This window comes from Anopheles gambiae, chromosome 2, assembly GCF_943734735.2.
Source record: "Anopheles gambiae chromosome 2, idAnoGambNW_F1_1, whole genome shotgun sequence".
Taxonomy (NCBI): Eukaryota; Metazoa; Arthropoda; class Insecta; order Diptera; family Culicidae; genus Anopheles; species Anopheles gambiae.
The window spans coordinates 64,701,138-64,713,376 of NC_064601.1; the positions used below are offsets into that span (position 1 = coordinate 64,701,138).

The 12,239-nt window shown below is 40.6% G+C and overlaps 1 protein-coding gene and 1 long non-coding RNA gene across 6 annotated transcripts in view; one reads left to right on the plus strand and one right to left on the minus strand.

The window, feature by feature from the left end:
• Positions 1 to 6,136, minus strand: part of LOC133392218 (uncharacterized protein MAL13P1.304) — a 63,645-nt gene extending 57,509 nt beyond the window's left edge. For 3 of the 5 annotated variants that reach the window (XM_061651764.1, XM_061651768.1, XM_061651767.1), the window contains exons 1-2: positions 5,426 to 6,099; positions 5,128 to 5,239 (exon numbers count right to left, since the gene is read on the minus strand). In XM_061651764.1, the coding sequence (XP_061507748.1) occupies positions 5,128 to 5,239; positions 5,426 to 5,507 (194 nt within the window). In that variant the 5' untranslated portion in view covers positions 5,508 to 6,099. Of the gene's footprint in view, positions 1 to 5,127; positions 5,240 to 5,425 lie in introns of all 5 variants that reach the window. The other 2 variants (XM_061651765.1, XM_061651766.1) reach the window with 2 other exon arrangements.
• LOC133392227 (uncharacterized) lies at positions 3,821 to 5,698 on the plus strand. Its single transcript, XR_009765550.1, has 2 exons — positions 3,821 to 4,421; positions 4,485 to 5,698. It is a non-coding gene; the product is annotated as an uncharacterized LOC133392227 (long non-coding RNA).
• Positions 6,137 to 12,239: the final 6,103 nt, after the last annotated feature.

Genomic DNA, 12,239 nt, shown 5'->3' on the forward strand with positions numbered 1-12,239 from the left:
TTTGTATGTGTTTGTGTGTGTGTGCATGTGTGTGTATGTGTGTGTGTGTATGTGTGTGTGAATGTGTGTGTGTGTGCATGTGTGTGTGTATGTATGTTTGAATGTGTATTGGTGTGTGTGTTTGTTTCACAAGTATGTCGTTTCGGATAGATTTGTTAGTAGTTTTTCTGTGTTTTGGGTTAGGTTTTTGATGTAATAAGCAGGACCACCGCCCTCGCGATCAATGTTTTTGCGATCTATTAACAATTTTACGGTCTTCTTTCGCCTTGGTCTTCTGAGGACGTCCGGTTGACTTGCGCGTTTCGGTTGTCCAAGCGCGTTTCGGTTGTCCAAGCGCGTTTCGGTTGTCCAAACACATTTCGGATGTCCGAAGCGCGTTTGCGACAAAAGTGCGCGATCGTTCCATTACGAACTCGATCGTTTTGCGCTTAATGCCAGCAGCAGCCATTCGCTTTTTCATATGGCGCTGATAATCGGTACAACGTTTACCTCGACCCATTGTTACTAACATTGCTTGCTTGGACCGTCAAGAACGCGCTGGTTAAAAACTTGGACACGGCTAATCCCGTGCTCTGCCTGCGTTCTGCTTCTATACGTGATGAATAACATCGTTGTTTAGCTCTTTCTACTACTACTACTACTACTACTACTACACACACACACACACACGCACACACACACACACACACACACACACACACACACACACACACACAAGTAACATGGTAAAACAAGTGCACGGTGCATTGAAAACACCAGGGTCCTGTCTTATTGTGCGATACTGTACAAGTAGGTACAGTGGTGCAACGACTCCGGTAGGTGCGAGAAAGCATAAGCGACTCCGACCCGTTGGTGCAGCGAGTTCGGCTCGGGTCGAGTAAAGGTAGGTTTCCGACTCCGACCTAGCGCACCCGCTGCACCAACGGGTCGGAATCAATTCCAGCTGGCTCGCACCCGACTCTGGGTCTTGTCGTGAAATGAATCATATATCATATCATGAATATTATCAGCATATCGTCAACATAGTGATGACGCTTAATACATTCGACTGCTAGAGGATAGCGGGCAGTGAAACGGTCCGCGTTTACATTCTTTAAAAATTGGGCTTAAGTTGGTGAACAGGCTGACCCAAAGGTCATCCTCAGCAGCACATATTCATCAGGCTCAACTTGCGACCGGTCAGTTCGCTATAGGAATTATTGGCTAATGAGATCAGACCTCTTCTTTATTCATGACCTGATGGTACATTTCTTGTATGTCAGCGGCAACAGCAACACGATATTCTCTAAACCAGCTTAGGACAGTCGGCAGAGGTGAAAAAAGGTCTAGTCCAGTCAATAACATGGAATTAAGCGAAATTCCGTTCACTGTTGCAGCTGCGTCCCGTACTACTCGAACCTTATTTGGTTTATTTGGGTTAAATACAGGAAAGATTGGTAGGTCCACTTTCTAGGATGCTTAAGTTTATGCTCTTCAATTAATAATTTTCTAATATGTCCCTTTTCAATATAATCTTTCAGCACTCGGTCCATCCTGTTTTATTATGCCATTCGATCGTTACGTATAATTTTTTGATTCAGGGTTTCGAATGTATGGCTATCTTGTATCATATTGACACCTAAACTCAGACCATCTATTTTTGGATGCTCGGGTGTCAAGGTTACGATATAGCATCTACATGGGCCATCATTTTTCCCGGTCTGTGTTCTATTTCGTAATTATAATTAGTTAATTTTAATGCCCATCTTTCTAATCTTTCAATTGCTATAGACGACGTCCCACTACAAGGGTTTAAAATTTCCTTTACTCCGCTATTGTCCGTTAATAGCTTTAAATGATAACCAAAGATATATATGTGGATTTTTTCCACGCCAAACATCACCGCAATGGCTTTTTTATGCACTTGAGCATAATTTGTCTGTGCTTCTGTGAGTGTCGCGGAGGCAAATGCGACTGGCCTTTCCACTCCATTCACCGTATGTGACAAAACCGCACATACTCCGTAAGGTCTAACTGCTAATACTAAAGGCTTCTGAATCTTAAGGCTTCAAAACCCTGTTATTTACCAGCAAACGTTTCGACCTTTCAAAAGCTTTCTGACACTTCGCATCCCATACAAACTCTGACTCTTTCCTTAATAACATGTATAAAAGGTGTAATTCGTGTGATAAATTTGGTAAACATCGGTAGTAATAATTGAGCAATCCTAGATATGCCTGAAGCTCTGCAATAGTTTTAGGAGGAGCAACGTTTGCCATAGCTTTTAGTTTCTCTTGATTAGGTTTAATACCTTCCGCTGATAAGTAATCTATACTTGTTTACATAAATTCAGACTTATTCATGTTCAATTTAACATTATGTTTGTTAAATTTTTCTAACACCTCATATAGATTGGACTTACAATTTTTTTACCATTTCTCCTTCAACCAGTATATCATCTAAATAAGAAATGTCTGTGGTGTTAATTATTATCTGATCTATGATACTTTGGAATATAGCTGGAGCAGAACTAATACCAAATGGCATTCTCGTATTCTAATATAGCCCTTTATGAGAGTTAATTGTACAAACTTCTTGAGAGGTTTCGGACAACCTCACCTGCAAATATGCTCCGGACAAATCTAACTTGCAAAAATATTTCCAATTTGCAATTTTAGCTAGAATATCACCTATTCGCCGTAACGGATAGTGATCAGTGGATAGCATTCTATTAATGGTAGCTTTACCGTCTAAACACAATCGTACCGAGCCATTTTTTTAACGACTACTACCGGACTTGCCCATTGTGACGACCTACACGGAATCAATATTCCATCTTTCACTAGCATGTCTAAATTCTCTAAAACACTAATATAAATAAACTGGTTCGAGCAATGCATATGGAACGGTATAATCTTTATGGAATATCGGACTGGCTCCCGGTCTTATCACTAAATTAGCTGTGTATCCTTGAATGGCATTATTTGTATCCGACTCCTGTAACACACGTTTGAACTTTTCTTTTATTTCCTCGATACTATCGCTTTCTACAGAATATGAAAGCACAGAAATTTATTTCTACAGAAATGAATTTTTCCATGTAAACATTCTCTGGAATAACTCTCGGGGCTGCTCCACAGTCTATCTCGTACTCTACTCTGACTCCGCTACAATAAAAAAATGTGGTAAATTTGACGATCGACTTATTATCGTGTGTTAATTTTCTACCTCACATATTTTACTATTCATAGATGACTCATCAATTTCTTCTGTTGGCGCAACACAGTGCATTCCCCGACCTCGTGTACACTTACGTATACGTGACCTCTCTTGCCGCAGTCGAAGCACAACCAATTTCTCGCCGGACAGGTAACGGGATTGTGCGATTGTCCGCAACGCAAGCATGGTTCTCTTCCTCTCCCGTTAGTCGCTCTGCCCCAGTGGGACAAAAGTAGAAAACCTGGAGCAAAATAATCGTTTTTCTCCATCTTCCTCTATGCCACGCTACGCATAACTCAATACAAAAGGTCGTTTTAACCGCGAGCACTGATCGAAGTCGCGATGGTCCAATCGAAACGTCGACACTCCAAGTCAGAGATTTGGTGTGAAAGGAAAAAGTTTTTCTGACGAAATCGACAACACACACGCGACACACATTGTCACATCGACACGCCGTCGATGGAGTGATGATCTAAAAATAGATCTAAGGGGCGAGTGAGGAAGGGGGGGAGGGACAAAATAAAAGTACAGCAATTATATCCGCAGTATGCGATACTCGTAGACGCGAATTCGCAGTACGCGATTCCTCTAAATTTGACAGCTCCATGTGTTTTTTTCAAATATTTTAATTCATTGAAATATTTTATGCTCTTATTGAATTTCCTTAATGTTCTCAATGCATTTTGCCTTAAATTTGTGCAAAAGATACCTGTTTTATAACAAAAAACTTAAATGCAAAACTCTGTGGCGATATTTTTCAACCCTCGAACCAGTAGTGTAAACTATTTTTCCATAGGAATCCGCTATACGCGAAAATTCGAGATACGCTATTGCGCTCGGTCCCGTACGATAGCGTATATCGGATAATGACTGTATAGAGAATTCGGAGGGGGGAGGGGGCGGTAGAACAGAACGTAAGCGTGAGTCGTCGCGTGTGTGTGTGTGTGGTACGCTCGAGAACTCTTTTTTTATATTTCCTGGAACCCATATGTTCTACATTTTTCTGACTCTAAGCAATCAAAGTAAAACGGGAAGTAGAAGCTACTTCACGAGCTACTCTTTTCGCTACTTTTCAGCGTAGTCCCCCCCCCCCCCTGCGTAGCACGGATCCCCCTAGATCTCCGGGGCCTCTGGCAGCCGTCCAGAGCCGCTGGGTACAGCTGGGGCAGATCCACGAGAATTGCGACGCATTAGTTCAAGCATGGAACCTACACCAAGGCATGGTAAGATGTGGTAAGTAGCTTTGCAGAAATCAACACACTGATAAGACTCGTCTACCGTTACAGGCAGGGCGCACGTAGGAATCCACCAACACTGTTAAAAATGGAATCATACGATGCAGGTTTCCAAGTTGAGCAGGAAAACCTCAGATGCAGCAAACACAAGACACCATTGGCGTAGAAAGTATACGAAAAACGTTGCACTGCGTATCACAAGTACAGTAAGATCACAATAACTCGACACCGGGTTTGCAAGCGATCAGGGAAGTACAACAACACAAAAATCCGGCACAAACGCAATGCCGAAAGTAATGAGGGCCTTACGCACGAGCTGTCAAAAAGTTCTATGAGCCTGGTGTTCATATAATTGGTGAGTCAATAATCAAGCCAGTTTTGTAATTCACCCCTATATAAACATTATTTAATCAATATAAAGTAAATCAAATAAATCAAAAAGGTAGAGCCATACGAACTTATCATAGTACTGACTCGTTTCGCATAAAGTCCTAAATCAACCGTGGGAGATTTTGAAACTCTTTCAACACAGATAACAGTCCGTATTACATTAGTTTACATTGCTCCAACAGAAAATATAAAGGCTCCTAATGATTTTTTTTTCTAAATTGATCGAACAATATTGCCACTATGTCGTATTAAAATTATGCAAATTATGACCAAAGGGTAAATAACAGTTTTATTTTTCACATACCATGGCTTCCAGTTATCTGGTAGTGGATGAAGTAATCCTTGACGTGCAAGATATATTATGCTAGTCTCTTTTTCTGGGTCTATGCCGATTTTTACAGCATATTCAATTATTTCTGTCATTTCAATTTGTACGCCATACCGAGACAGACATTGGCAAGGATATGGAAATAAAGAAACAATACATTTTAGAATATTTACAATAATACGCTATTTTTAAATGTGGTAAAAAATACTAAGCAATCCAAAAATATCTATTTTTTAGCTAGCATCCACATTGGGTATATAAAATTGTCTCCTACCTTCATTGGTTGGTTCATAAGTAGAATAGAATATTTCTCCTTCCCCTTGCGTAGATCCAATGATGTATGAAGAAGTACTCATGGTTATATCAACATATAACTAAAATATCGGCTCTTAACAAATTACTTCATCAATTACATCACTCTATATCATGCTCAATCAACTCAAACTAAAAACTTTATTACTTGAGTCCTATGATTATTCTATAAAATAGTTTGTCTAGTTGATATAAAACACGGCCACCAAAAACAAATAGCGCAGATGTATGAAAATCTTCTTTAAAAGTTTTTCATCACGAATAATAACAAATCGTCATGGCACGTCTTGGTAACCCAGGTGACATTTCCGAGTGCGAAATCAAAATTTCAACCTAATTAAGGTGGTGCCTGAAAGTTGCCACAAAATTTCTCGTTGTAAGGTAAATTCAGAACAAGCCGTTTAGAATCGAGTGTGGTGTGGATTTGTCTGCTTATAACTTTTTTTCGCCGATTAGTCATGTACCCGACTCTTAGTTTTGATCGTGTAGCTATTATCATAATAAAAACCAATAATTTCATTACAAATTCACTCCTCTCAGCAATTACCGAAATGAAGGAAACAAAATAATTCATGTAATACAAACTGAAACGTACGTCATGGTTCACCGATAGAAGAAACTCACACATTTGTACACACATAACCCTGGCTTTTTCTACAAGATAAATGACACACAAATCCACAAATGTCACTTGGGTATGGGCTAGAATATGTACTAAAACGCATGCGCCTTGACCGTGAGTCAACATTAGTTCTTTCGAACCTTTCAAACTACATACACACAAGTGATGTAAAACTGATTCATAGAAAAAACATTTCAGATGACATTTTCGAGTACGAAAACCGAGCTTATTCTTAAAAATTGGAACTTAACCCTCGTGTTACTTATCGTCTCCTGAGTAAGTTGTGTATTTTTTTACTTAATATCTTTTGATAATGAAGTTACACTAACTTAAAATTGAAAGAATACCTTGGAAAATATTCATGTTTTGCACAGTTTTTCTTAAAATATAACTTTTAATTTTTTTCTAAGTTTAAACATCTTCGGCATCTTCGATCACCTACACCAGCAGTGTCAAACTCATCTCATCAGAGGGCCGCTAGTACAAATTTTCAGTTAATCGCGGGCCGCAAAATTGAGAATGGAAAATAACAGGTTGGCTGATAAGTCCCCGGTCTGACACATAGATGGCGCCGCTAGTATTAAATGCATATTATTTTTATATAATACCAACCTTCAAATGATTCGTGTCAAAATTTGACGTCTGTATGTCCATTAGTTTGTGAGACAGAACGTCTTTTGTCAAGCAACTTTTGTTATTGTGAAAAAAATGGAAAAAAAGGAATTTCGTGTTTTGATAAAATACTGTTTTCTGAAGGGAAAAAATAAAGTGGAAGCAAAAACTTGGCTTGATAATGAGTTTCCGGACTCTGCCCCAGGGAAGTCAACAATAATTGATTGGTATGCAAAATTCAAGCGTGGTGAAATGAGCACGGAGGACGGTGAACGCAGTGGACGCCCGAAAGAGGTGGTTACCGACGAAAACATAAAAAAATCCACAAAATGATTTTGAATGACCATAAAATGAAGTTGATGGAGATAGCAGAGGCCTTAAAGATATCAAAGGAACGTGTTGGTCATTTCATTCACCAATATTTGGATATGCGGAAGCTCTGTGCAAAATGGGTGCCGCGCGAGCTCACATTTGACCAAAAACACCAACGTGTTGATGATTCTGAGCGGTGTTTGCAGCTGTTAACTCGTAATACACCCGAGTTTTTGCGTCGATATGTGATAATGGATGAAACATGGCTCCATCACTACACTCCTGAGTCCAATCGACAGTCGGCTCAGTGGACAGCGACCGGTGAACCGGCTCCGAAGCGTGAAAAGACTCAAAAGTCCGCTGGCAAAGTAATGGCCTCTGTTTTTTGGGATGAAATTATCATGGAATATTAGCATGGAATATCATCATATTATCATATTAGCATGGAGTTTTTTTTTTTATCTTGAGAAGGGAAAAACCATCAACAGTGACTATTATATGGCGTTATTGGAGCGTTTGAAGGTCGAAATCGCGGGAAAACGGCCCCATATGAAGAAGAAAAAAGTGTTGTTCCACCAAGACAACGCACCGTGCCTCAAATCATTGAGAACGATGGCAAAAATTCATGAATTGGGCTTCGAATTGCTTCCCCACCCACCGTATTCTCCAGATCTGGCCTCCAGCGACTTTTTCTTGTTCTCAGACCTCAAAAGGATGCTCGCAGGGAAAAAAATTGGCTGCAATGAAGAGGTGGTCGCCGAAACTGAGGCCTATTTTATTTATTTATTTATTTATTTACATAACTGCTGTCTGAATTGAATTCTTAACAACATACCTATTAACTAAACTTATTAAATATTTGCTCGGAGGATGGATCGGAAGGATGGTAAGGAGAGGTGATGGTCAAACAGGTGTGCGCAGGAATTAAACAATCTCACAGCACGTAATAAAGGGTCATTTAAACCAACTGAAGTGCGTCGATTTGGAACAAATAAAGGAGCACGAGGGTGTAAGGAACGAATTGGAACATAGAAATGCAGGGATGAAAGAATGATATGTGAATCCACAGCATTAGATATGAGCGAGGCAACAAACATTATTTGGGAAATGTGACGGCGTTTCTCCAATGAGTCCAGACCCAACAGCTGGCATCTTTGCTCATAGTCCGGTAGGGTATCTGACGTGAAGCCGGGCATTTTGCTGACAATATACCGAGTAAATGATCTCTGCACTCTTTCTATGCGGTCGATCGATGTAAATGAGGTGGGACACTAAACAACAACACAGTATTCCAAAATCGGTCTTACTAACGAACAATATAACGCTTTTAAACACAGAGGGTCGGTTATGCGGATTGAAAAACGTTTTATCATGCCGATTGTTTTACGAGCCTTATTAACGGTAACGTCAATGTGATCGAGGAATGATAACCTGCTATCGAAAGTTACACCAAGATCTTTTACCGAGAGTACACGATTTATTGCTATACCCTCGAAGTTATAAGCAGTCGTAACGGGACAACGTGAACGACTGAAGGACATGACATGACATTTTTCGGGGCATAGAACTAGCTGGTTCGATGAGCACCATGATGCGGTTGAGGATGTTTTGGAGCGATACGCAGTCACCAACAGACGATATAGATTTAAAAATCTTTAGGTCATCTGCATAACAAAGAAAACAATCGTGTGGAATGACTGAGTTAACATCATTAATAAATAAAACGAACAATAAAGGACTCAACACGCTACCTTAAGGCACTCCCGATTTGGATGAAAAGGATTTGGAAAAACAGGAGTTTAGTTTAACACGAAAAGAGCGATTGCTGAGAAACGAATCAAGCCAACGAATGTGTGAGTCAATGAAACCCATTTTGGATAGCTTCGCAAGAAGGATAGGGTGAGGAATACGGTCAAAGGCTGCTTTAAAGTCAGTATAAATGATATCAACCTGAGAACCGCTGTCTAAACTAGAGGTGATAACGGAAGTCAAGGAAATAAGGTTTGTCAAGGTAGAACGTTTAGGAAAGAAACCGTGTTGCTGAGGTATAATGCAGTTTCTTGCAATAAAGAGGATATGTGAGTGGACTATAGATTCAAATATTTTGGAGCTTGCACAGAGGATGCTGATTCCACGATAATTGGTAGCGTTTGCACGATTACCTTTCTTAGGGATAGGAGTAATATGAGCTAATTTCCATGTGTCCGGGAATGAACATGATTTAATGGATATACGGTACAGTTTTAATAGGAGAGAACCGAGCACAGTATTGCATTTCTTATGTACTGCTGCTGGAATGCCATCTGGACCGGGATTATATGACTGTTTCAGATTTTTTATTGCTTGTAAAACTGTGCTAAGGTGTAAGTTTAGATTACTGTCATTGATTACATCGGTGGGAGTATTATGAGTGCTATTAGAAATTGATGCTTTGGTTTTGATTGATTCAGCATACACACTTGAAAAATGTTCAGCTAGAAGGTTGCAGCAGCCGTCAGTACCGGATGCAGAGAGATTGCCAAGATTCAGATATCATTAGATTTACGACGTTTATCAGCATATCCCCAAAAGGCTTTAGGATGAATTTTAAACTGTGCTTGCACTCGGTGGACGTAAGATCTAAAGCAAGCCCTGTTATATATGCGATATGCATTAGAGGCGTATTTGAATATGCGCTTATGATGAGGATCTCGCATGTCTTGATAATTACGTAGTGTGCGATTGCGATCTCTTTTGAGGGAGCAGAGTGTAGAGTCAGACCAGGGAGGGGAGTTTTTAGGTTTATAGGTAGGACAGCAGGAGGGGAAAGCCGAGATAATATTAGCATTAAAAGCAGTAACCGCATCATTAATTGAAATATCTGTATCTAAGAACGACCAGTTAATATTCGAAAGCATAGCTGAAAGTTTAGAGTAATCCATTTTTTTTAAGTTATATCTACGAATATTTGACGATACTGAGCGCGGAGCCTTTTGAATATTTGCAGAGAGAGAGAATTCTAAAGCTGGATGATAATCATCTGGTCTAAGTAAAGGTGCTACAGCCGATAGCACCTGAGAGTTTATATCAACTGCGCTCTCATTAACAAAAATTAGATCTAATTGACGTCCCAGACTGTTTTTGATCCCTGAAATTTGACGGAGACTACACTCTGTTATTATGTCGCAAAATACAATATGTTGAGCGTTGCTTGATGAGTGTGCATTACTTGAAACATAATAGTTTTCAATGGGCGTCCAAACAATAGAAGGCATATTGAAATCACCTAACAATAACATGGAATCGTTTCTTTTTAGGCGGTGTTGAACCGCATCAATACTATCGCTAAGGCTATTTAACAATGCGTTATTTGCTATCATACCTGGCGGGATATAAATGCCGCCTATAAATAGAGATACTCTCTGCATCCTAATCTTTACCCAAACCATCTCGATGTTGGCTGGAGATGAAATCAATTCGGTGATCAGATCTGTTGCACATGCAATTAGTACACCACCACCACGAGAGTATGCGCTGTTATTAGGAGAGCGATCGCAACGGTAAATGTTGTATTTGTTACCCGAGAAGAGCGAAGACGGTATTTGTTCGTTTAGCCACGTTTCGGTAAAAACAATGACGTCATAGATGTGATCGTTGAGCACGAGAAGTAACTCGTCCAGTTTCGTACGAACGCCACGCACATTTTGATAGTAGATCGTGAGAGTGTTGCGTTTCGGCGAGCGATTATTGCGATTGACATATCCTGTTGGAGTTTATTTATTTATTTATTTATTTATTTTTATTTTATGAATTGCTCGGCCACGTTGGGTTACAGCAATAGTACTTACTGACTATAGTATACAATTATTCACGAAGGAGTAGGAAGGAGTTTATGGTACGGAAAAGGAGCGAAGACGGGATCGGTAGACAGGATAGGAGAGGACAGCAGGAAGGGAAGGCGGAAGTGATTACATTAGTAAACGCTGCTACAGCTTGATTTATGTCATCATCAGTAAAGCACCAATCGGTACCGGTTAAAATACGATGAAGCTTTTGGTAGTCCAGTTTCCTAAAATTGAACATACGAGCCGTAGGTATTCGTTGAGAGGATGCAGGGCGATAGTGCGTAAGGAGCACACTTGTCTCATGAGCAGGATGATGATTGTCTAGCGCGACGAGTGGAACAGATGAAGCTATGACGGGGGAGCAGCGCTCCAAGAAGGCATAGCATTGGCAGCATTGGCAAATAGAAGGTCCAATTGACTTCCGCGTATATTTTTTATGCCAGATAAATGCGGCAAACCGTTTACCGACATTCCATCAAGCAGAGAAACATTTTCACGAGATACACCAGTAGGAATGAAGTGATTAACGCACGATGCAAACACATCCATATCAAGCTCAGATAGACAGAGAGGCGTAACTCGTCTAGTTTTGTGCGCAATCCTCATACTTTTTGATAGTAGATGTTTAGTTGATCGATCGAAGGGATGAGAGAGCGAGATGCGCCGGGAGTGCTCTCGCTGCAAGTTATTAACGGCGAAAGAGAGTCGGACGGATTATGTGTATTAGATGCAGGGTTAGCTTCCATCAATTCGGGTAAAGTCGGTAGTTCATGAGAATCTTCAGCCGGATCAGCCGGTTTACGCTTGCTGAAAGTACTGCGTATAAGGCAAGCTCATAGGGCCATGATCTGGCGAAATAGTGAAATCAGCGTTTCGCAGTTGTGTCGTGTGGTTGATAGAAGGTGGCGAGGAAGGATGATCCGATTCACGATTAATAGGCGCAGAAGGTGCAAGGGATGCTGCAGTAGTAGGTCGCCAAACATTGACGGAGCGGGGATTTAGGTCGATGAACTCCTTAAAAGAGATCCCGCGAGGCCAGGTTGAAGCAGCCAAAGCAATAGCCCGGTGCGAATCCGGTACACCAATTTTAAAAGATACGTAGGAGAGCGTAGAAAGATCCCGGTCGCGTCGTACAAGGCTATATACCAAGATGTCGTCTGTCCCTATGTTAGAACAGGCCATTTCGCGGATCGCTTCAATCGGAGTATCAGGAGCAATACGGGAGATAAAGACCCAAGTACGGGGTGCCCAGCCAACAATTTCCGAAGGCGCCCCGTGTAAAAAATTTTTACTTTAAGCTTTCCTTAAGTTTTTACACTAGCAGCAGCTAAAGTAAAAACTTTCAGCACGGCACAAACCGACGCACACATTCAAATGCTTGGATTGCTGGTCCTGCTTACGCATAC